General features: G+C 42.0%; 2 protein-coding genes across 9 annotated transcripts in view; one reads left to right on the top strand and one right to left on the bottom strand.

Annotated features, from left to right (window-relative positions):
* TMEM182 (transmembrane protein 182) overlaps window positions 1-722 on the bottom strand; it is a 108,858-nt gene extending 108,136 nt beyond the window's left edge. For 5 of the 6 annotated variants that reach the window (XM_054475205.2, XM_054475207.2, XM_054475210.2 and 2 more), the window contains exon 1: window positions 435-575. The gene's annotated coding sequence lies outside the window, so the exon portion shown is untranslated. Of the gene's footprint in view, window positions 1-434 lie in introns of all 6 variants that reach the window. The other variant, XM_054475204.2, reaches the window with a different exon arrangement.
* Window positions 564-23,119, top strand: MFSD9 (major facilitator superfamily domain containing 9). Of its 3 annotated transcripts, none has more exons than XM_054475199.2 (6): window positions 564-800; window positions 5,121-5,208; window positions 6,434-6,477; window positions 10,649-10,778; window positions 13,836-14,045; window positions 18,519-23,119. In XM_054475199.2, exons 1-6 carry the CDS (start codon window positions 636-638, stop codon window positions 19,304-19,306), a joined length of 1,425 nt encoding a protein of 474 aa, XP_054331174.1. In that variant the 5' UTR covers window positions 564-635; the 3' UTR covers window positions 19,307-23,119. The 3 variants fall into 3 exon arrangements, with proteins under 3 accessions (XP_054331174.1, XP_054331175.1, XP_054331176.1); XM_054475200.2 differs by having other exon boundaries at window positions 564-916; XM_054475201.2 differs by having other exon boundaries at window positions 677-800; window positions 5,104-5,208.
* The last annotated feature ends 123 nt before the right edge of the window (window positions 23,120-23,242 follow it).

Raw genomic sequence — 23,242 nt, 5'->3', positions numbered from 1 at the left:
GCATGTTTAGTATTTTTATTTATGTTTATTTACTGCGTGCTTATTATTTTTACTCCATGAGACTGTAATCTCAACTCAGGCACAGACCATCTATGGTTTGTTCACATTGCACTGCACCAGAAAGGATCTTAAGAAGCATATGTAGAATTCTCACACCTCTAGAAGTTGGCCTACATTATTTCCTACTGCTTTTTAAATAGGCAAACGAAAGCTTGGAGAGCCACGTTAACGTATTCCAGGTCTGTCACAACCAACTGGTGGCCAGGGTCTGTGGATCTTCAAGCTGGATTTGGTCACCTCCTAGGATAACTCCATAGGAGGAAGTGAAGCTCATTACAATTCCCTCCTGTCATCCAACGATAGGGGCAGCAGGGTCTGTACCCAGAGGAAACAAAGCGCATCATCATTATCATCATAACCTGGTGCGTGCTTACCGTATTGACGATGTGCCCAGTCCCCACCTTGCCTGAGACCAGAACTCCCAACCATCACCGGCCACGCACCCGCGGAGCTGCCAGGTAGCACCCGCCCCCTCTCTCTGCGCAGGCGCGCCTCCTGCTTCCGCTCGGGGCGGGGCTGGTCTCCCGGGGTCGGTCCGCGGCTGCTGCTGCGTCCGACCCCCGGCCGGCGCGGGTATGGAGCTTGGGGGTCACTGGGACATGAACTCGGCCCCGAGGCTGGTCTCAGAGACCGCAGAGCGGAAACAGGAGCGGAAGACAGGAACCGAGGCGGAGGCTGCCGACTCCTGTGCCATCCGAGCCCGCCGCTTCCTGCTCTGTCTCTACTTGGTCGGCTTCTTGGTGAGTGCGAGCGTGGGGGCTGGGAGCAAGTGCTGACTGTGTTCGGGCCTCGGGACCCAGGCTGTTCTTGGAGCTTCCGAGGAGCTCCCAGGGAGTGGGAACCCGCAGTCCGCCTGGTGAGTGCCTCACTACCTATCAAGCTCTCCTCTTGCCCCATCACCCACTTCAGTCTGCATCTGGCCACACTGCTTTATTGCCCCTCGCGCGTTCTCTTGCACCCCGTTCGCGGAACCTCTTCCCTTCCCTGCTTTTTGAGAATCCCTGGTACCAGCCTCAGGTGTGACCAGGTGTTAAATGCTGTGGCAGGTGCAGCTTTTGCAGGGCGGAGAACAGGGGTGTGGGCAAGCTTGGAAAAGCCCAGCTGCTGCGCGGCTGCTGGTGAGGTAGGGACACGCAAGCCTTTTTACCAGAACAGGCAGGGGAGGCCGCTGTTGATGACCCCGCTTGGACAGATTTAGGCACATTTTCACTAGGATTCTTGGCTGACTTAAACGTTAAAAAATGCAGATCAGAGTGAATGTTACCCATCTGCCTTTCGACAAACTGCGCATTGCACAGCGTAGGTTTGGTTTCATCATGATGTGTGTGCCTGTGGTTTGCTTTTTTACCAGACCAGGCTGGAGAAGCTGCTGTTGATGACCCCACTTGTACAGAATTGAGTGCATTTTCACTACAGCTGTTGGTTGACTTGAATGTTTACAATTGCAGATCAGAGTGAATTGTACCCATCTACCTTTGGACAAAGGGTGTGCATTGCACAATGCAGGTTGTGTGTGTGTGTATATGTGTGTGTGTGTACGCGCGCGCGCGTGCGCGTGTCCTGGTTTGCTCCCTGAGTGCTAATTTCCCACGTAGAATGGAAAGTTTAGTAAGCTGATTCATGGCATTTCTGAACACCTGCCATGTGGCAGGTGCTGCGGAGCTTCACTATTGTAATCCACAGTTCTGCCACCGAAGAATTCAGTCTTAAGGTGAGCTGATGTTGGTAGTTTCTGGGCCATTATCTGCAAGAACCCTAGATCCACCTCTGCACTCCTCCCTTTCAAAGGCTAGGCCTGATTCAGCCCTGGGTGTGAGCTAATCCAGTATCTTGAGGGCAAGGGAGCTGAGATAAGTGTCAATGGGAGAAGGCTGCCTTTGAGGCCTTGAAGATGGTATCTGATGGCACTGGGCCCTGGCAGGGAGTCGTCGTTTTCTGCCCAGATGCAGATCAAGACCACCACTTCTCCCAGTTTCATGCACTCTCCATGCCCCCACCTCCATGCAAGGTGTTCAGTTGGTAGCAACTCTATGTTGAGTTAATAGTTAAGATCACCATGAAAGCATGTTCACCAAATTGCTGCAAGCCCAAGAAGCACAAGGCCTTCAGGGAGGGTGGCTTTTTAGAGAGGATTTCTCTGCCTCTAGGCCATTGCAGGACCTACCCTCCAGCTCCATGCCTTTAACTTCAGAGACTGGCACTCCTTCTGACCACTGTTCCTTTAATCTATTAGTTCATTCTCAGCATGGGGATGCTGCTTCTGCTTTTCAGTCTAGGCACCTAGAATTCACAACCAGTGAGTATGGGTGGTTCTTGGAGAGGAGTTGGCTGACATCCAGCCTTTTTAGATGTGGGTCCCAAGCTGCTGCTGTCCTATCTCAGAAGGTACTTGGGCTGGTTCAGCCAGATGAAAACATTTGAGCCCTTACCTGGAAAGTCCAGACTAGGGTTCAGAGAATTTGACTTAGAATTCAAAATAGTTTTAGTATTAGAATAAAACAAAGCAATTCGCAGATCATTTGTTAAGGTCAGCCTTCCAATACAGATTTGAATATTCACAATTTCTCATATGTTTTCTTTATGCTGTGTATTTGGAAGTCTAATCTAGCAAGGCTGATACAGAATTTTAATAACTTTAATAATGTATTCAAGAGAACCATTAGGTGTCTCATATCTTAAGGGAAAAGTTTATGGTTTCCCAAAAGTTGAAAGAGTAGGGATTTTTTTTTAATGGAAAATATTGTAAACAATTAAAATATATGAAGCTTTATATGAAAGTCACATAAAGCTACCTAACAGATGATTGTTAGGTAACATCTAAGGAATATTATACATAATTTAGTTATTTTTTGACATATTTAGGGATGTAGAGACCTCTAAGATTCTTGGACAAATGGTTTCTGAATGGGAGAGGAAGGGAACAAGATTAGAGATGTCATTTGCCAAATTGTTCTGCTTTAGCAGTTATCTGTACTTCCAGGTTTTAATTTGTTTAGGAGGGAAGACCAAGATGACCCTTGAGACCCGTTTTGTTTAGGACGCTTAGATGGTGATGAGATCTATTATTTCAACCACTTTTTTCCTCCAGATACTTGGTGAGATTTGTTTTCCATCCCATCAGCTTTATTCAGGTGATAATTCATTTTTGTTGAGATAGTCCAGTAATCAATAATTACTGGGGTTCCTACCCTGAAAAGAGTCCTGAAACTTTTGAGTGTACATATTCATCAATTTTTATTGAAAAATGTTGATGTTCACTGAAAGTTTAAGTGGCCCCTTCTGACATGATCTTTTTATAAGTGGTTACATGCACATGACCAGATGCCAAATGCAATGATTTTGAAGAAGCTATGGATTGAGAAGCAGAAAGGAGTTGCCTTTTATAGTAAAGGAGAAGACAATTTTAGAACAGAACTTCCTGAGAGGAAAGATTCAGTGGCCAGTCTCCTTGGAAGAATATAGTGTTTTTCAGACTCACCAAGTGCTAAAGTAATAGCAATCATCAGTTATTGCCTTTGAGTCTGTATTTTCATACTTACCTTCCATAGATCTCAGTCTCTTGACCTAAATATTTCTCTCCATCTCTTATTTAGGATACCCATTTTATTAAATGATATGTTGTACTGGGACTTTTTTTTTGGAAAAAAATTGTTATTGGACAATCGAGTTTCCTTTTCTGAAAGATCAGAAGATTCAATAGGTGGCTGGTACATTTTGAGTCTTTTAAATGTATAAACATCAGTGGGCTGATGAGATGCAACTGACAGCAAAGCCCAAAAGAAATGGACTCAGACCCAAAGGAAGTTTTAAGTAATCGCAGTATTGAAATAATAAACCATCACTCTGGTAATGTAATTTTAAGAGCTAATTATAGTCACTTGATATTAGATAACAGGGTCATCTAAAGATGTAACCATGGAAAAGGCCCACTGAAAAGAGCATGTGGAAATGTATGTATCTGTAGTTATATGAATGTACAGCTACCAGGACAAGGAAGGGGGAACAAAAGATTAACTCTGAGCTCAAGGAAAATACATATTTCACGCAAGTTCTTTCCAACTAACCAGGTGTATTAAAGAAGGAATTCAGGTCGAATATAATGAAAATGTGTGTGTGCACTGTTTTTTCTCCCACTAAACCAACTGTAGCAGGTAACCTAGTGAGAATAAGAACAAAATTAGAGGAAAAGTTAACAGTCTGTCAGTTAACTCAGAATACCTAACAAAAAGGACCTATCCTTATCCCCAGAAATGAAGAAGGGAAAAGAACAGTCTGTCAGTTAACTCAGAATACCTAACAAAAAGGACCTATCCTTATCCCCAGAAATGAAGAAGGGAAAAGACATGTTTGAGCTTACATTGTTTTATCAGGCCTTTCTCAAAGCCTGATGATGAGCCACTTAATGCTCATCATATTTCTACCAGGCAGGTATTACTGTTCTAACCTTTGCAGATGACAGCATGGAAGCTTGGTAACTTTAAGTAACTTTCCAAAGACACATGTTTAGTAAGTGATGGAGGTAGAATTGAGAACTGTCTGCCTGACCCCAAAGCCCATTCACTTTCTATGACTTAGCTGCAAAACAGTGGCCTTTCCCCAGTGCATCAGCTTTTTCCTTCTTGCTTTACTGAGCCTTTCTTCTCAGGTATTATTTTATAAGCTTATAAACTACAGGTCCTAGGACATTAGCCACTTTCGCCAACTCCAGAAGGAAACATATTTTCAAGCAAGTGCTGGTTCACCAATAAATACAAATTATGACTGCATTTTTTCTTATGACTTATCCACAGAAAATATGGGGGTTTTTTTGTCTGTTTTGTTTGAGGAACTTCTGTAGCATATCCTCCTTGAGTGTAAAGTTAAAACGGATCCCAGGTCAGACTAATCCAGGCATTTGCAAGTGGCAGCGAATTTGTATGGCATGCTATGGAATCCAATTATGATTTCTTACATGTTTAAAATTTTAGATATTGGTTTTATTTTTTAAATTAGTTTAAATTTTTAGGTTTACTAGTTTGAAAAATACTAATTTGAGTCCATCAGCATTTATTTTGTTTTAGGATTTGTTTGGTGTCAGCATGGTTGTGCCTTTATTGAGTCTTCATGTCAAGTCCCTTGGAGCAAGTCCAACAGTTGCTGGAATAGTAGGTGAGTGGTCGATATTGCTCATTTTTAGAGCACTGAATTTTAAATCCTCTGAACCAAGTACCTGAAAACAATTCAATCTTGTAGCCAAATATTATCCAAAGGTAAGTGGGAAATGAGATAAAACAAATTTCCAGAATATTTTAAAATATTACCCTATGGCAAATGCAATTCCTTTTTTTCTAGACGACGTATGTTCAAAGAGATTTTGAGATTTGAGCACTATAACCAAGTCCCATGCCACTAGTGGCAACAGGTACTTATGGAGCCTCTGCAAGGAACTGGCTATGTGTATAAAAGGGTAGGTACATGTGGACTCCTGCCTACGAGAACCCTTAACCTAATGTGGAGACCAGGGAAACATAATCTACAGAAATTACATCTTGTGGGAAAGGGTTTCGGTGAACATTAGCCAATTAGTTGCAAGCTTCTCACACCGTCACCAGCACATCATAGAGATTGTAGGGTTTCTCTGCCTGTGCAGCATAAAAATTCCATCCAGAAGTCATTGATTTACCAAAAAGGCAAGAGACAGCAGGGCTTAGGACTATGCTAACTAATGAGAAATTGTTGAGACTAACAGCTCTTGATCATTCACAAGCCAAACAAGCAGTGTTTGTGGACAGTCTTGTACATAATATTTGTTAAATCGTGGTCCATGCCGTGATTTATATTTCCCTCAACAAATGTACTTGGAATAACACTGGACCACCCGGCAGTGTGAAGGTTTTTGGGAAAAGCAGATGGGGCATGTTGCATGATAGTGGAGGTAAAAGAACTCTGTAAAAAAAAATAAGTTCTTTATAAAATTAAATCATTTTATAAAACCATTACACATTAGAAACATAAGAGACAATGTTAAGATTTTAAGGCTTAGTAGGCTTTTTCCAGAATTTAAATTTCTATTCCCCTGAGTACTCTCTATGCTGTTTCATAAGTTGAAGCTACACAATCTCATATGATGGAAGGACAATCATACAGCGTCCATAACATCACCTTTTGCCTTTTTTCTCTCTTCTGTTTACCCTCAATTTTTTGAAAACCTTTTGTTAGAAATTGTATTACTTCCATTTTTCCAAGTAGAAAAAAAAAAGATGTGAGATAATTTAAAACAAAAAGGTATCTTACCCTAATGATTTTCTGTTGGTTTCTGTGTAATTGTTATCACATTAATCCATTTTTGTGATAGGTCTAGCTGATTTTATTGTTATTGATTTGTTTTTTACAGGCTCCTCCTATGGCATTTTGCAACTCTTTTCTAGCACGTTGGTGGTAAGTTATCTTCCATTTGGTAAAACATAATCACGTGTCTCATCCATCACAGATGTAGTAAAATTGGGGACTTGAAGTTTATCAAAAAGTGATAGATTTGGGATGAGAACACCTTTAAATTGTAATATGTTCTTCCTATAATTCCCTGCTTTTTACAGACAAAAAGAATGTAAACAAAAGTTATTACCACTTTTAGGCTGGGCACAGTGGCTCACGCCTGTAATCCCAACACTTTGGGAGGCCGAGGCGGGTGGATCACGAGGTCAGGAGATCAAGACCATCCTGGCTAATACAGTGAAACCCCGTCTCTACTATAAAAAAATACAAAAAAATTAGCCGGGCATGGTGGTGGGCACCTGTAGTCCCAGCTACTCAGGAGGCTGAGGCAGGAGAATGGTGTGAAGCCGGGAGGCGGAGCTTGCAGTGAGCCGAGATCGCACCACTGCACTCCAGCCTGGGCAACAGAGCAAGACTCCGTCTCAAAAAAAAAAAAACAAAAGTTATTACCAATTTTATTATTTATTTCACTTCATTGACAGTAATCAAATCCATTTATATTTCTGCTATTCTATTTAAAGTTGTGTATTTTGAACTAAATAAAAGCTTTTTTATAAGACTTAAGTGTATAGACAGAAGGGGATATTTGGATTGGCTGATTGTATATCTGCAGCATGGAGTAGAAAGATCCAGAGGTGGCCAGGCATGGTGGCTGGCACCTGCAGTCCCAGCTACTCAGGAGGCTAAGGTCAGAGGATCACTTGAGCCCAGGAATTCAAGTCTAGCCTGGGCAACATAGGAAGACCCTGTTTCTAAGAAATAAAAAAAAAGAAACACAGATTCAGTGGTGACCTTGTCACTTCCCTACTTCTGACCACTCAGTTGTTTGAATTTCAGAGACGTTACCTGATGTCCCCTTCTCTCTCCCTGTGATCACTCTGGTCTGGAGACCTCAGCATCCAGTGATTCAGGTGGTTCAGTAGAATAGTCTATTTAGTCTCACAATTGATCAGTAGTGACTTTGGTCTCAATAGCTGGGAGTCTCATATTTAATGAACACAAAGTGTACTTGTGTTTCCCAAGAGTTGCTTCCTTGTAAAATATATTTTTAAAAGAAATTCAGTCAGATTCCATAATAAATTCTTAAATAAGTAAACAGCTACTTCCTGATTTATTGAAGTATTTCATATGTTAGATTTCTATTACAATAATAGTTTTCGCCTCATTTAAACTTTATAGTAACCCAGCAAAGTAGTTTGGTATCTTTCTTTTATATAGGAGGAAATTAAGACCAATTAAGACCCACATAGGTTAATTTGACTAAGCCACCTAATCTCAGTGTTTAGACTCTAAGCCCATATTATTTTTTTTCTAAGAGTCATCTGTCATTGCCTTAATGATATAAAATGGTAAATAGGTAACTAGAGTTATCAGATTGTACAGGAGAGCAATGCACTTGCTTGTCAAGCAGAATGTTGTATTTCACGTTCTTTCTTGTGAGAGAAAAGTTTGAGTTACATCTTAGTAAACACCTTTTCTCTTTATTTGTAAACTCACTCCCAAAATATCTGATGTGTGTATCTGTTAGAGCTATTAGGTCACAGTGTATGTTAATTCTTTAAATGTTTTCTCTTCCTGGACTCTGGTCTTCCTGAGATACAGACCAGGCTTACTTGCTTAATTTTTTTATACTCTTACTTATCAGAGCACCTGGCAATAGTTAGCACTTTATGAATGTAAATTTGTATTTGCTAACTATGACTCTACCCTTTTTTTCAGATTTTCCTTTGTTGTTTTATGTTTGTACTTACACAGAACATTTCATATGTCTTTTAGCTGAAATTTAATGAAAACCTTTCTTAGAAAGCCTTAAGATACAGAAATTCCTAGTTAAAATTTCCTTTTTAACCCATACTTTTGTAAGCACGTATTTTAATTATAAATTTTACCAAAAAACTTTTAATTTTGAGAACAAATCTTTATAAAGAAAAAGTATGTTCTGTCAGATTTGGCTGATGTTTTTAAATAAATGTATTTTAATAAAAAATGATCCATTTATTAAGTACTTATGTGTCAGGCCCTGTTTTGAGAACTTTATTTCCTCTAATCCTTATAATAACCAGCCTCAAAGGGTGGTTGTGGGTCTTTAATGACTCATTTTATATTAAGCACACAGAAAGTGTTGAGTGGGGAAGATAATCTCTGAGGCAGACATTATTCTTGTTTTACAGGTAGAGAGACTGAGGCATAGAGAGGTTAGCTCATATGTCCGAGGTCGATATTATTCTTGTTTTACAGGTAGAGAGACTGAGGCATAGAGAGGTTAGCTCATATGTCCGAGGTCGATATTATTCTTGTTTTACAGGTAGAGAGACTGAGGCATAGAGAGGTTAGCTCATATGTCCGAGGTCGTAGCGGAAGGAATGATGAGTTCAGCGTTGAGCCCAAACAGCCAGGCTCAGGGCCAGGGTGTAACTCCCAGATTGTACCACTGCCCTGTGAATACAAGGAGGCCAGTGACCCTTTCCCCAGATCAAAAGAGTATGGGGAATTTCTAAAATTCATTGAAATGAAAACTGGGGAGTAGGATGGAAGACACCTATAGGAGGATGACAGTATTTTGAAGGTTTACCTTAAAAATATTTTATAGAGGAAGTTTACATCCTTATGTAAAGGGATCTTTCGGGTCCTTAAGAAAAAGATAAACATATCAATAAAAATGGGGAGAGGGCATGAACAGGTACACTTGGCAATTGGCATGGAAGAGTGGCCTGCTGAGATTCCTTCCATGGTTAGTGGAGAAGGTGAGGAATGGTTGTGGAACATCACCGAGGAAGGAGGGACGCAGGAACCAGCCTCAGTCACCTCCCAGCCCGGACTAACGGAGACCAGCCCATTGTACTGGAACTGGGGGTCATCCAGGGTGTCACACAGCACAGGGGACCCTGTTTCTTAACCCTTTTACACAGTGCTCCGTATAGTGTTTAGTAATTGTTGTTTCAAGGCAGTGACTTTTTTTTTTCAAACATAGCTTCACCCAGAACATCAGTGTGTGAAATGGCAGGCTTCCTCCTGGGTCGTCTCTATGGTCTTGCTCAACATCCTTACTTGCATAGAGTGTTCAGAAGGGAGCTACGCCGGGCAGGTTTCTGAGGCTTCCCAAATGTGGGAATTCTAAGGGGGCAGAAATGCTGCCTTATTTGCCTCTCTCAAGAGAAAATGCAAATAGTACGCAAATTTTTAAAAAATTGTCAGGAAAAAAGGCAAACATAATTTTAAAATATGCTGCTTAACAAATCTGTAGATTTTAAACATTGACAGTAACAGTGCTGATTGAAATACAGGGAAATGGAGACTCTTACTGTTATAATTACAGTATATATGGGATTACAAATCTTTCCAGAGAGTAATTGCTCAGTATATGGCAAATGCCTAAAAAAAAATGCCTGCATAGAATTGGAACAACTCCAATTCTAGGGGTTTGTTCTAAGGGAATTTTTAAGGGTATCTGTGGAGAATTTGCTATGAAGATGCTTATTGTAGCATTATCTATATTTTTGACAAATTTTTAAAGAGCAAAAATCTAACAAAACTATTTGTTAAATAAATATTGGTATGTAGTGGAATAAGGAATATGATTAAAATGGTAACAAAGGCAAAGTTTTAATAACATGGAATGATGCTTAAGTCATATTAAGTAAAAAAGCAAGTTACAAAATAGAGCATATTGTATGACCATTTTGTTAAAACATAGGTACATTTGGGATTATGAGGTATTTTTATATTGGTCATTTTGTTTTTCAGTATTTTCTAAATTTTTAAAAAATGTACATGGTATCTGAAGAGTGTAGTTTTATAAAGTAATGAGAATGGAGACAATAATGAGGCTTTATAAATTATACGTTATCATCTCTCCTGCCTTTCTTAGCTACCAGATCATCAGACTTTTTTGTTTGTTTTTGGACAAAGAAAAATACGTTGTGTTTTTCCATTCACTGTGTGTGAAGATCAGAGAAAATAACTTACTCTGACGAATGGCATCATGGAACTGAGCATCTGAGGATCTGACACTGAATCTTCTACTGTTTTCCCCTGGTCACTTTGTTTTGGTCATTTGCATGGTAGTAGTTGTTACTGTGGATGGGGTCCAAGGGTTTTTTCTTGCTTTCCTCAGGGCTGCTGGAGCGATATAGTGGGAAGACGGTCTTCCTTGCTGGCATGCATTCTACTTAGTGCCCTGGGCTATCTCCTTCTCGGAGCAGCTACCAATGTGTTTCTGTTTGTCCTGGCTAGAGTCCCGGCAGGTGAGTGACTTTTTTTTTTTTTTTTTCAAACGTAGCTTCCCCCAGAACCTCAATATGTGAAATGGCAGGCTTCCTCCTGGGCCACCTCTGCAGTCTTGCTCAACATCCTTACTTGCTTAAAGAGTGTTCAGAAGGGAGCCGTGCCTGGCAAGTCTCTGAGGCTTCCCAAATGTGGGAATTCTAACAAGCAGAAACGCTGGCGTGTGTGTGTGTGTGTGTGTGTGTGTGTGTGTGTGTGTGTGTGTGTGTGTGTGTGTGTGTGTGTGTGTGTGTGTGTGTGTGTGTGTGTGTGTGTGTGTGTGTGTGTGTGTGTGTGTGTGTGTGTGTGTGTGTGTGTGTGTGTGTGTGTGTGTGTGTGTGTGTGTGTGTGTGTGTCTATGTCTAAAGCCTGTTCCTGCTGGACATTGCCTCTTTGATTAGCACTTACATAAAGTGCTAATTAAATGGCAATTGTGACTATAACTGACACCAGCAGCTGCTGGCCATTGAACATTTAGCACGGGCCAGGCACTCTGCTATCTTGACCAAACCTGGAGTTGTACTTGACAGAGCCCCTTGCCCCTCAGAGCCTGTCAGCGTGAATGATCACACTACTGTAATGGGATTTGCCTCCTTCCTGTTGATCTTACTCTACATCATTCAGTAAGCATTTGTTAGGTGTCTTTGGCCAGCACTGAGGTTCCTGTTCTGTCCGTTGGTGAGCCTGTAGTTTTGTAACTGGGCTTCCTCACATCAAATTGGGATTCACCTCTTTAGCTTTCCTGTGGCCTCCTTCCGTCTGACCGTCAATTAGGGGGGACACTGGGATTATGATATAGCAGCTCGTGGGTGAGTTTGCTGTTTCCAGGCTGGTCTGCACTGTTTTTAACATTTTGAGCTAGCTTTTATTTTGTCCATTTTTTGAAACACCTCCTGTGAATGCAGGGTAGTGCTTGGTGGGTAGATTATTCCTGTAGAAGCTCTTTGTTCTCTCTTTGCCGTTCTTAGCAATTAGAGGAGTTTCAGTGTCTCTCTTACTGTACCTGTCAGAGCACTGGCAGGCTTTGCTACCCTGCTCGACAAGTCAGAGGCACTGGGCACCATCCCGAGTTTTGTTAAACTGCTTGCTTTTAACTGACTCCCCAAATAAGTAGAGCATCAGATAACTCATTTTAACATAGACGTGATGATCAGCTGACTCACCTGGGATTTCCACACCATTTCTGTGGAATATATACCTTTTTCATTTACTCTGAAAGTCTGCAGAGTTCAGCCCCCAACATTCTTAACCATGCCTTTTTGTTGACTAGATAAATGCTTTATGAAGGTCTTTGCTTAAATGTGGTCAGTTGTCTTTACAAACCCCAGTACCACACAAAATCCAGGTGATAGCCATTGTATGTGCATCTGGTGTTGAGTTTATTGTCCTTGGTGGGCAGCATGTCTTTCTGTAGTATAACACACTCCACCATTACGTGGTATGTACTGTTCATAATTCTAAAGAAGCAGACGGGGAAGATGAATAAGAACATAGAGTTGTTACAAAATGCATTGAGATTTGTGGGGAGGATTAAAATGTTTTATTTAATAGGAAACGAGCCTGAGCTTAAGTAGTGAGAGTTCTCTTATATGAACTGTCACTATGATCTTCACAAATGAGAGCTATACATAAAAACTCCTCCTTGCCCATGTAACCTCCACAGTGTTGAGTGGTCTGTGAACAGGAGCAAGCCGGGGGGGCTTCACAGGGTTCTGCTTCACAAAGTCAGTTGTGGATTCAGATCCTTGTGTCCTAAAAATGAACCACTGACTTCGAGTCTGTGCCTGAGGTTTAAGTGCCTGAGTTGGACACCTCATTTTCCATTCCTCTCTGTCTACCACCGCAACCTCTGAAAGACAAGAGAAGTTTAGGCTGGGTTGTTCACGGGATACTCTTACCACAGTCTTCGCCCCTCATGTATGTAAAGTGAACCTGACATCAATACAATTTCAAAAAGAATCATAGAATTCCTGCGAGACCTGTAGAAATCATGTTCTGGCCCAGACCTCTCTGACGTTTAAGGAAACAGGTCTAGGGAGAGTCCATCTACCTAATTCCAAAAGAGATTTATACATTTGCTTTCCAAAAAGGCTGGCTGTCAGGCACACAACCACACTACTTTTGAGGCAGAGCTGGGAATAGATTAGTAGGACGAGTGTGTTGAAGCACTCGGCGACAGCACAGTGATGTGCAGAGTGAGACTGCCCACGGGAGATCACAGAGAAATGCTGTGTCACATCACGCTTGAGTGATTCACGCAGATCCGCCAGCCACATTTATTCAGTTTCTACTATGTGTTGATCAAAATAGTGGGCTGCTGGTTACCAGAATCTGTCAGCATGTTTGCAAGTATGATTGTTCTGCACATAGGGGTCTAGGGACATAGGGGTCAAATCCATCTGCAGAGATATGAGGAGTATAGTTGTCAGTTACTTTAATTTCTTATTAAAAGTTATATCACAGCATTCAATTTGTTCAACAAATTCACAGGCGTCTTACTGGTAGGAAATCCATTGGTATTGGTTCAGTGATGGTGCTATCAAATTTCTACTCGCTCCTTGTCCTCTCCCTAGCTCCGTTTCTCTGTTCCTCGGTTTATCCTCAGGGTCAAGATTAGGGCTGGCCATAGAGTAGGCATGCAGTAAATATTGGCTCAATGAGTTAATGTGTAAAGAATGAAAACTCGCTTTATGGAAGCCACCGTGAAATGCAGCTGGGTAACTGGGAGACACTTGGGAGGTCATGACAGGAGATAGGCAAGTTGAGGGCTAAGGGACTTGGTTGCCAGAGATAAGGTGACTGACTAGGATCAGAGTGCTAGGCCAGGAGTCCAATTATGATGGTATGGAACCGGCAGACCTCAGAGGTTCAAAGAAAAAGAAGATCAGATGCTTTGGTGGTATGGTGGTGAGCATAGCTGCCTTCCAAAGAAACCGGAGATCAGAACTCCATTAGGGATACAGGTTAAGCACAGGATCATAAGTGAGATCCTTATGGTCTGGAAAAAGTTACAGAGCATGTTTCTCATTCCCTTGCAGGTATTTTTAAACACACTCTCTCCATCTCAAGGGCTCTGCTTTCTGATGTGGTTCCAGAGAAGGAACGGCCGCTTGTAATCGGACACTTCAACACAGCCTCCGGTGTGGGCTTCATCTTGGGCCCCGTGGTCGGTGGCTATCTCACTGAATTAGAGGATGGGTTTTATCTCACAACCTTCATCTGCTTTTTGGTCTTCATTCTCAATGCTGGTAAGTTGACAATCATGAGAAGGTTGTTTTGTGTATTCATACTGACCAATCTACCTACTTTTCTCTTATTTCTTTGCAATTCGTTTTTATCAGAATAGACAGACTCATTGTCCAAAAACGAAAGTCATTTTGAGGAACCCCCCTAGTGTTTTCCATAGTAGCTGGTACCAGTTTACATTCCCACCCACAGTGTGCAAGAGTTCTCTTTTCCATTTTTTTTTTTTTTTTCTCTTTTGAGACCGAGTTTTGCTCTTGTTGGCCAGGCTGGAGTACAATGACATTATCTCAGCTCACCGCAACCTCCCCGTCCCGGGTTCAAGCGATTCTCCTGCCTCAGCCTCCTGAGTAGCTGGGATTACAGGCATGTGCCACCATACCCGGTTAATTTTGTATTTTTAGTAGAGACGGAGTTTCTCCATGTTGGTCAGGTTGGTCTCGAACTCCCGACCTCATGCGATCCGCCACCTCCACTTCCCAAAGTGCTGGGATTACAGGCCTAAGCCACCGCACCCAGCCCAGGAGTTCTCTTTTCTCCACATCCTCATTAACACTTACCCTTTAAAAATATGTCTGTATTAGCCCTCCTAACATGTGCGAGGTGATTTTTCATTGTGGTTTTGATTTGAATTTCCCTGATGATTAGTGACATTGAATACCTTTTGTTTTTCCATCAGCCACTCCTTGGAGAAATGTCTATTCAGATTTTTTGCCCACTTTTAAACTTGGTGTTTTTTTGTTGTTTTTTGGTTTTTTTTGCTGTTGAGTTGAAGGAGGGCCTTGTATAGTTTGAATATCAACTCTTTATCAGATGTATGATTTGCAAATCATATCCACTGTGCAGGTTACTTTTTGGTTTGCAGATTGTTTCCAGGTTGCCTTTTCACTTTGCTGATTTGTTTCCATTGCTGTGCAGAAGCTTTTTAGTTTCAGGTAGTTCCATTTGTCTATTTTTGGATTGGTTTTGTTGTTATACCTAAGAAATTATTGCCAAGGTCAATTTCAAGAAGCTTCTACCTTCTTTTACAGTTTCAGGTCTTATGTTTGTCTTTAATCCATTTTGAGTTGATTTTTATCTTTAATCTATTTAAGTTGATTTTTGTAATGTGATGTGAGGAAGGGATTAATTTTATTCTTCTGCATGGTACATATTTTAGTTGCAATTTAAAAGGGAAATCTTTTATTTTTAATGTATTTAATATAAATTTAAATACAATTATGGAAGTAAGAAAGAAAGACTATGCAATCTCCTGCTACAGACCCCCAGTTGTTTCCATCATGGTAATGCACATGCCTCACAGCTGGCACAGTGGTAGGTGATGGGCAGACCCTGCCCCTCTCTCTGCCTTCCTCCATACATCCTGGCCACGCTGGCTTTCTGGTCTACCATATGTATGCCAGGCTCATTCCCATAGGAGGGCATTGTACCAGACCTATCCTCTACCTGCCACATTCATCCCACATCTGTTACTTGCTCTCTCTTTTCATCATTCAAGACTGAAATATCTGCTTCCTTAGGCCTTCTCTGACCATTCTGCCTAAAATAGCTTAATTTTCTTCATAGCATTCTTGAAATTATGTTATTAATTTGTTTTACTGCTTACATTCTGTTTGTTCCCCCAAATCAATAGGCACACTCCATGAGGGAAGAGATTTTGTCAGATTTACTCACTGCTTTCACCCCTGTGCAGAATGCACATTGGGCCGGGTGCAGTGGCTCATGCCAGTAATCCCAGCACTCTGGGAGGCTGAAGTGGGAGGATTGCTTGAGCCCAGGAGTTCAAGACCAGCCTGGGAAAGATAGTGAGACCCTATCTACAAAAAAATTTTTTTTCATTAGCTAGGCATGGTGACACATACCTGTAGTCCCAGATCCTCGAGAGGCTGAGGCAGGAGGATTGTTTGGGCCCAGGAGGTCAAAACTACAGTGAGCTGTGATCACATCACAGCATTCCAGCCTGGGTGACAGTGAGATCCTGTCTCAAATAAAGACACACACACACACAGACGCACAGACACACACACACGCATAGGACTATGAGCTCCTTGGATGCAGGGCTGGTTACTTAAAATGTCTTTCATCTTCTTCACTTAGAGAGTGGTGCATGGCTGGCCCTTGGGTAAATGACTTCATAAATGAGAATTCATGCTAGGCAGTTTTCCTCACGTTTAATGATATTGTACTTTACTGCAGCTTTTTGAATCTTCATATTCAAGGTTCTCTTTTGCATGATGATTTCCATATTGGGTTAGGATGTCAGACCCAGGAAGCAAAGTTCATGAGCTTATTCTCAGTCCTCACAGAAATACATGATGATTTTTTGCCAGGAATTTACTTAGCCTGTAACTTGAATCAGGAGGAGTGGCCTGATGGATTCACATAAACCTAGATAAAAGTCTCAAACACATGCCTCGTTGATGTGACCAGGTATCTTCACATATAAAGGAAGGTACATGAATGTGGTATCACTCAAAATTGAAAGTCAGCGTATAACAAAGAAATTGGTTATGGAATTATATTTTGGATCCTTCAACAATAGTGCCATTTAATATGCTGCTCTTTCTTAAACCTATAAATGGGTCTAAGCAGTTAGGAAAACATTCCGCTGCAAGTGTTCCCAACTACAATGGCTTCAAGGAAGAGTCACTTGTTTTTCCAACATAAGAAACTTGAGGATAGGCAGGCTGGGGCCAATAGAATAGCAGAGGAGGAGAGGGAGGATGACCTGGCTAGACAGCACACACTGTCCCACCCAGGGCTTTGGCCATTCAGTTCAGTGAACATAATATTGTGCTGCTTTCTCATCCCAGTCTTGCCATCCTTTACCCCCGAGTGACTATAGCTGTTTCCCTCAACGCTTTTACTCCGTTAGCTTCTTATATCCTCTTCTGATCCGCCACTTTGCCTGAGAAAGCCTTTTCATTGTGATTTCTGTTCTTATGGTTAGGAACTCAAAACTCTGGAGTCTGACAGACTCAGGTTCAAATCCCTGCTTTGCCAGTTTTTAGTGTGACCCTTAGGCAAATTGTCTCCCATTTTTTCATCTATAAAATGGGGTAACAAAACACATAGCCTTGTTATGAGAACTGTAAGAGGTTCTGCATACAAGCAGCTTACCCCAGAGCCTGAGGTAGGATTGCATAGACCTTGTCTTGTTTGTTAATATTTTCTTAGCGTTTCACACTTACGAACTCCATGAATATTGGAAGGTTGGACAGATGGATGGGTAGGTGGGTGGATTGCTTATAGTAAGCACTCAACAGAAGTTAGTTGCTATCATCATCATCATTTTTATTAATTCTACTTTTTTAGTTCAGCAATAATTCTTTCACATTTTTATCAATATTCTGTGTAATGTTCAAGGGCCCTTTTAAGATTGAATTATTAAAAGTCCACATCCACGTTCTCATGTGTTTGGTTTTCTGTTGTAAATTTGTCTATGGCTGAAGCACTTATACAATATTTGGAGAAATGACACACAAATGAAGTTGCTGAAAACAACATGAAGCAGCACTGAATAGCCACTGGTCTGAGTTGAACTTTTAAGTGCTCTTTAACACTTAAAAAACAGTAGGATAGAGTTTGGAAGGATGTCCTAGAATGGCAAGTTTGAATTCAGTTTTAAGAACACTTTTGGGCATGAATTGGCAAGAGATCAACAGGCAAGAATGTGCTAGTCCTATGAGGACAGAGGTGGGATCATCTGAGTGGCAGTTAGAGCCACTGTGTAAGGTTGTATATGTTGTAGTCTATGAGAATGGTGCCCCCTGAGGTTTTGCAGGTGCACAAGCACTAGATGACCCTGACCTGGGGCAGATCCAAGCAGGTGCTTCCCAGGGAGAGTTGGCCAAGCTGTCCCTGCCCATTGGTCAAGCCAAGGCAGGCCGTCACATATGTGGCAGCCTGCACTTGCCCCAGCATGGCCCTTATATTGCAATCTGGTTGCCTCTTTTCTTATCTGAACCCCTTTTTAGGTTTTAGTGTCTTGAGTACAGTGTTTTCAGAGGCCTTGTCTGTGTTAATGTATTTATATGTTTAGCACTTAAGAAGCACTCTATGAATATTGGAGGTCTAGATGGTTGGATAGATGGATGGATGTTAGGTGGATGGACAGATAATGAATAGGAAGAGAATTAGAAAGTTATTAAGGGAAGAATTTAAATTTATAACAATTCAGATATGAAATGATGAGATGTAGAACACTATCATAGGCTTTTGAGCCAGGAGAAAGCAGTGAGTATTTTGTAGGTATCGTGGTATTCTTTTTTAAAGGCGAAGGGTCTTTTGCCAGAATCCTGATGTCAGAATAAAGCCACAAGAGTGGTGAAAGATTAGATACAAAAATGTAGACTAGTAAATTTAGTACCAAAATATAGATTAGTAATCTAACACAAATAATTGTCCCTTCCCTAAGGAGGTAGTGTATGGATTCAGTGCATTCAGATGCTTTAACGGGTCTCATGCCATTTTAACAGGTCTTGTTTGGTTCCTTCCATGGAGGGAAGCAAAACCGGGCAGTACAGAGAAGGGCCTGCCATTGCGAAAGACCCATGTGCTGTTGGGAAGGAGCCATGATGCAGTGCAGGAGGCAGCCACCAGCCGCGGAGCCAGGGCCAGCAAGAAGGCTGCCCAGCCCTGGGTCGAAGTAGTGTTGGCCTTGCGGAACATGAAGAACCTGCTGTTTTCCGAAATGTGGGACATATTTCTGGTGCGCTTGCTGATGGCCATGGCAGTCATGCTGTACTACAGTAACTTTGTCCTCGCCCTGGAGGAGCGCTTTGGGGTGCGACCCAAGGTGACAGGCTACCTCATCAGTTACAGCAGCATGCTGGGGGCCATGGCCGGCCTTGCCCTGGGGCCAATCCTACGGCTGTACAAGCACAACTCACAGGCACTGCTGCTGCATTCCAGCATACTCACCTTCACACTGCTGCTGCTCTACTCCTTGGCCCCCACCATGGGTGCAGTTGTCCTCTCCTCCACTCTCCTGTCCTTCTCCACTGCCATCGGCAGGACGTGCATCACGGACCTCCAGCTGACTGTGGGCGGGGCCCAGGCCAGCGGCACCCTTATTGGCATGGGGCAATCTGTGACTGCAGTGGGCCGCATCATCGCCCCTCTCCTCTCGGGGGTTGCCCAGGAGGTCAGCCCTTGCGGCCCCCCAAGTCTGGGTGCTGCGTTAGCCTTAGTGGCCATTTTCATAATGTCTCTAAACAAGCCACACTCTAGTGGTGATGGGAATAGTAAATTAAAAAGTGAGTAGATGGATTTAGACAACATAAAACAACACAATTTGAGGTTGTTGAATGAGGGCCAGAGGCCATGATGAGAAGGGCACTTTGGAAAGGGTTGGGGTGGAAGGGAAATATTTTCCAGGTGGGTGTGAGCTGTTGGGCTTCCAGGTCAGCTCTTGGCCATGCAGCCATACCTGCATGATGATCAGAAGTCACGGCAGCTCATGGGAAGGTTAAGACTGGAGCAAAGCTTTTCCAAGGTGAGCATATTCAACGTTTATCTGGAAGTCTCTTCTTCCCACCTGGGCTAATCAGTTACAATTTTCAAGGGTAAACAAACTACCAGCTACAGGGTAGGGAAGTGGTGGTGGAATAAGAGAACATGATACGTGGAGGAAGGGAAGAAACCACATTTTCCTACTGAAAAATAGGGTGACATGTCAGTCAAATTCTGATCAACTGGAACTTGAGTTTCCAGTTAAATTCCATACACTAGGAGGGAGTTTTCTATCAAAATCCTGCAGATCGAAGAAGCTGGTTTATTAGAACCAGCCTGTCACTTTTCAAAGCTGCTTAAAAATAAGATGCTGACCTCACCCCTAGAGATGATTCAGTGGGCCTGGGTGGGACCAAGAAATCCGTGATGTTTCGTAAGCACTGCTGGCGATTTCTTGTGGCAGTAAAAAAGACCACACTGAGACTGCACTGATTTTGATTAAAGTACATAGGCTTGGCTGTTTTTACGCAGCTAACTAAATTTGGACTCTTAAAATTGTATTTGTAATCACAATGTGTTACACCTTTCCCAGCTCTCAGCAGTTGTACTGCATGATGGAGCAGCAGGCCCTTGGGACCTGTTCCCTGTGCTCCCTGCCTCTGAGAGCCCAGCTTGCTCTGAAGTTGGACTAAACCACTTAGATGCTGGGGTTGCCAGCCTGCTCCTGGAAGCCTGCATTCCAGTCAGGTTGCATCCTTCTGGTGCTGACAGAACCGGGTGGTGAAGCCAAAGCACAGGAATGCTCTTAAAATGAACACTTTATGCAGAATAAGGGTCAGGTGTCATGCCAGACCAGAAGAACTTGATGCTACTGTGTCTTGTGTTACGAATCATTTCCTGGCCGGGCTCGGTGGCTCACGCCTGTAATCCCAGTACTTTGGGAGGCTGAGGCAGGTGAATCACGAGGTCAGGAGATCGAGACCATCCTGGCTAACATGGTGAAACCCCATCTCTACTAAAAATACAAAAAAATTAGCCGGGCGTGGTGGCGGAGGCCTGTAGTCCCAGGTATTCAGGAGGCTGAGGCAGAATGGTGTGAACCTGGGAGGTGGAGCTTGCAGTGAGCCGAGAATGTGCCACTGCTCTCCAGCCTGGGTGACAGAGTGAGACTCTGTCTCAAAAAAAAAAAAAAAAAGAATCGTTTCCTTTATTTTTAGTTTCACGCCTGTGAACACAAGCATTCTGTTGATCAACAGGGAAATATTTTGATGTGCCATTTCTTGTGTAAACGAGTTTCGTATACAGCGCCGAGGGGGCCACGAGGGGCAGAGGCCCAGACAGAAGCTGAACATAGCCTTGTTAGGGAGACATGTGCCAGGCAGGATGACCATTGGGATTACATCAAGTATTAATCAGTTACTTAAGGGCTTCCTGTCAGACAGTTGTAGTTCACATTCCTTTTACTTTTCTTAATTAGTCCACTAGGATGGTAAACACGTGCATAACTGTAAATTGTAAACACGTGCATAATTGTAAATTTAGTACACTACAGTAATTTGTCATATCTTTAATATTTATTGTTTGTAAAGCAGTAAACATTTCTGTGTTTTAGAAGTCATGGGGTAAAATCAAATATTTATGATAAATAATTGGAAGTATGTTTTAATTTGAAGATTGTCCTTTTTCCTATCTTGCTGCAAGGAAAAATGGACTTTTGATTAGGTTTTACAATTGTGAACTTTTATGTAAATGTTAAGTGCTTTCGAGGAGACCAAACTATTATTAATATATAAAATGGACTTGCCCTTAAGTAGAAAACTAAATGTCATGGAGATTAGACTCAAAAGGCAATAAATAATCAGGGGTTTATGCAATGAAATGGAATTTCAGAAGAGTTTGGATCTCAAAGATTGTCCTTCACTCTCAGAAATAGGCAAGTTTCTTAAAAGCCCTCATAGCCGTGATTTTATGTTAAAAATCGTAGCACTTTATTTTTGAAGTTTGAAAAGCCCATAAACTTAATGAGTCTTTATAATCAGACACATGGAAATATTGAAAACCAAAGACTGATCTTAGAATATAGAGTAGAGAGACATGTTTGTTATTCTCCACTAGTGACTTTAGTATTTTGTTACGTGATATTTTTTAGGTGCACCTTTTCTCATGACTCCTTTTACTTTATCTAATGTCTTCCTCTTTAAAGTGTGACCCAGAGACCAGTAGCATCAGCATCACCTGGGAGCTTGTGAGACCTGTGAACACTGAAGCTCCAGCTCAGACGTGTTGGGGACCATTTTAATAAGATACCTAGCTGATTTTTTGCACAGTAAACTTTGAAAACCCCTGGTCTAATGGGTAGTATTTGTATCACTTATGGAATATAATCTCAGGGAAATTAAATCTGCTCAATTAACATTTGTGGTGTTTCATTTTTTAAATTCTCTTGAGTAACTTCTGTAGCCCTTTCCAGAGTGTCAGGTTGAGCCACATGAAGTTGCTATTTTTGTAAGTCAAAAATATCTTCATAGGGTTCAACTTACTATTCTATGGAATCTTATTTTAGAAGTATTGAACCTTCCTGAAATGTCTGTGAAGGAAATGTCACCCTTTCCAACACTCTGCCAGCCATAACTGCTTGGGAACAGGTCTCCAGGATTTGGGTTCCATAGAGCGGAAGGTAGGCCTCTGCCCTCATGTCTAGAGGGATGAATAACATTCTGAAAAGATACAGGGTGTGTCTGGTCACAGGAGTCACCTGCAAGGCTCCAAACTCAGGCTGGATGGCCCCTTGGGGAGTGAATTCTGCAAGAGTTGCACCTGGGGCCAACAGAAGGAGCTGGAATCACTGATTCTGTATCCTGGCTACATGCCTTAGACCACAAGAACCAGACTCTGAAGCACCACAGGTGTTTCTGTGAACATCTGGAGTTGGGAATCACTGAGTTAGATCAAGAATGGATTCAGCTGCCATGCTCGGGTTGAAATTGTATTGACGGATGAAGGGGAATGACGAAGAATTCCTGTAGTAGAGTGCTCTGAAGACACTCCTGTTTTGGAAAGAGCTCTCCAGCTGCAGCGAGGAGGATTAACTGGAGGACCAAGGAGTAGTCTGGACTTTGGGGCAGTAACTTTAGGGGGGCCCTGAGGGAGAGCTGGTCGCGAGGACAGGGACAGCAGGCAGAGGTTGTGGCCCTCAGGGCGATCACAGGAGAGATTGTGAATAATTCCCAGGTGATGAGTGTGCAGCTTTGAGGAATTTCAAAGGGTTGCTTGGCGTCTTTTCCTGAAGACACTTCTATAAGATATTTAGAAATCTATCAGGAGTGAGAATCAGTCCAGTCTGAGAAAATTTTAGGCATTTGGGCAACTGCATTCAGAAAACAGCTATTTATTTGGAATGCATAATAAAAGCCATGAGACTGAATCTCCATGCCTCTTTGCTCCCCAGAAGCCTTCAAGAAGTCTCTAAAACAGGGTTACCACAGATTTAGCCAGGATGATGTGTAACACAGCTTTTCTTGGAACAGGTTGATGGATTAAAATAACTTTTTTTCAGCCTTAATGTTTTTTTCTTGAATTTGCTAGTCACATGTTAATTTTCTTCAAAAATAAAACTTTGTAATTGTAATGAGGTACTATCATTTATTCTTATAAGTTGTATTTTTAGAAGTTATTGATGTGTCTTGCTACATACTTCAATTCAGGATCCAGAAGTGCTTTGAAAAATATTATCTCCAGTATGCTAGAA

This window comes from Pongo pygmaeus, chromosome 12 (assembly GCF_028885625.2).
Source record: "Pongo pygmaeus isolate AG05252 chromosome 12, NHGRI_mPonPyg2-v2.0_pri, whole genome shotgun sequence".
Lineage (NCBI taxonomy): Eukaryota > Metazoa > Chordata > Mammalia > Primates > Hominidae > Pongo > Pongo pygmaeus.
This window is presented reverse-complemented; position numbering and strand designations above follow the sequence as displayed.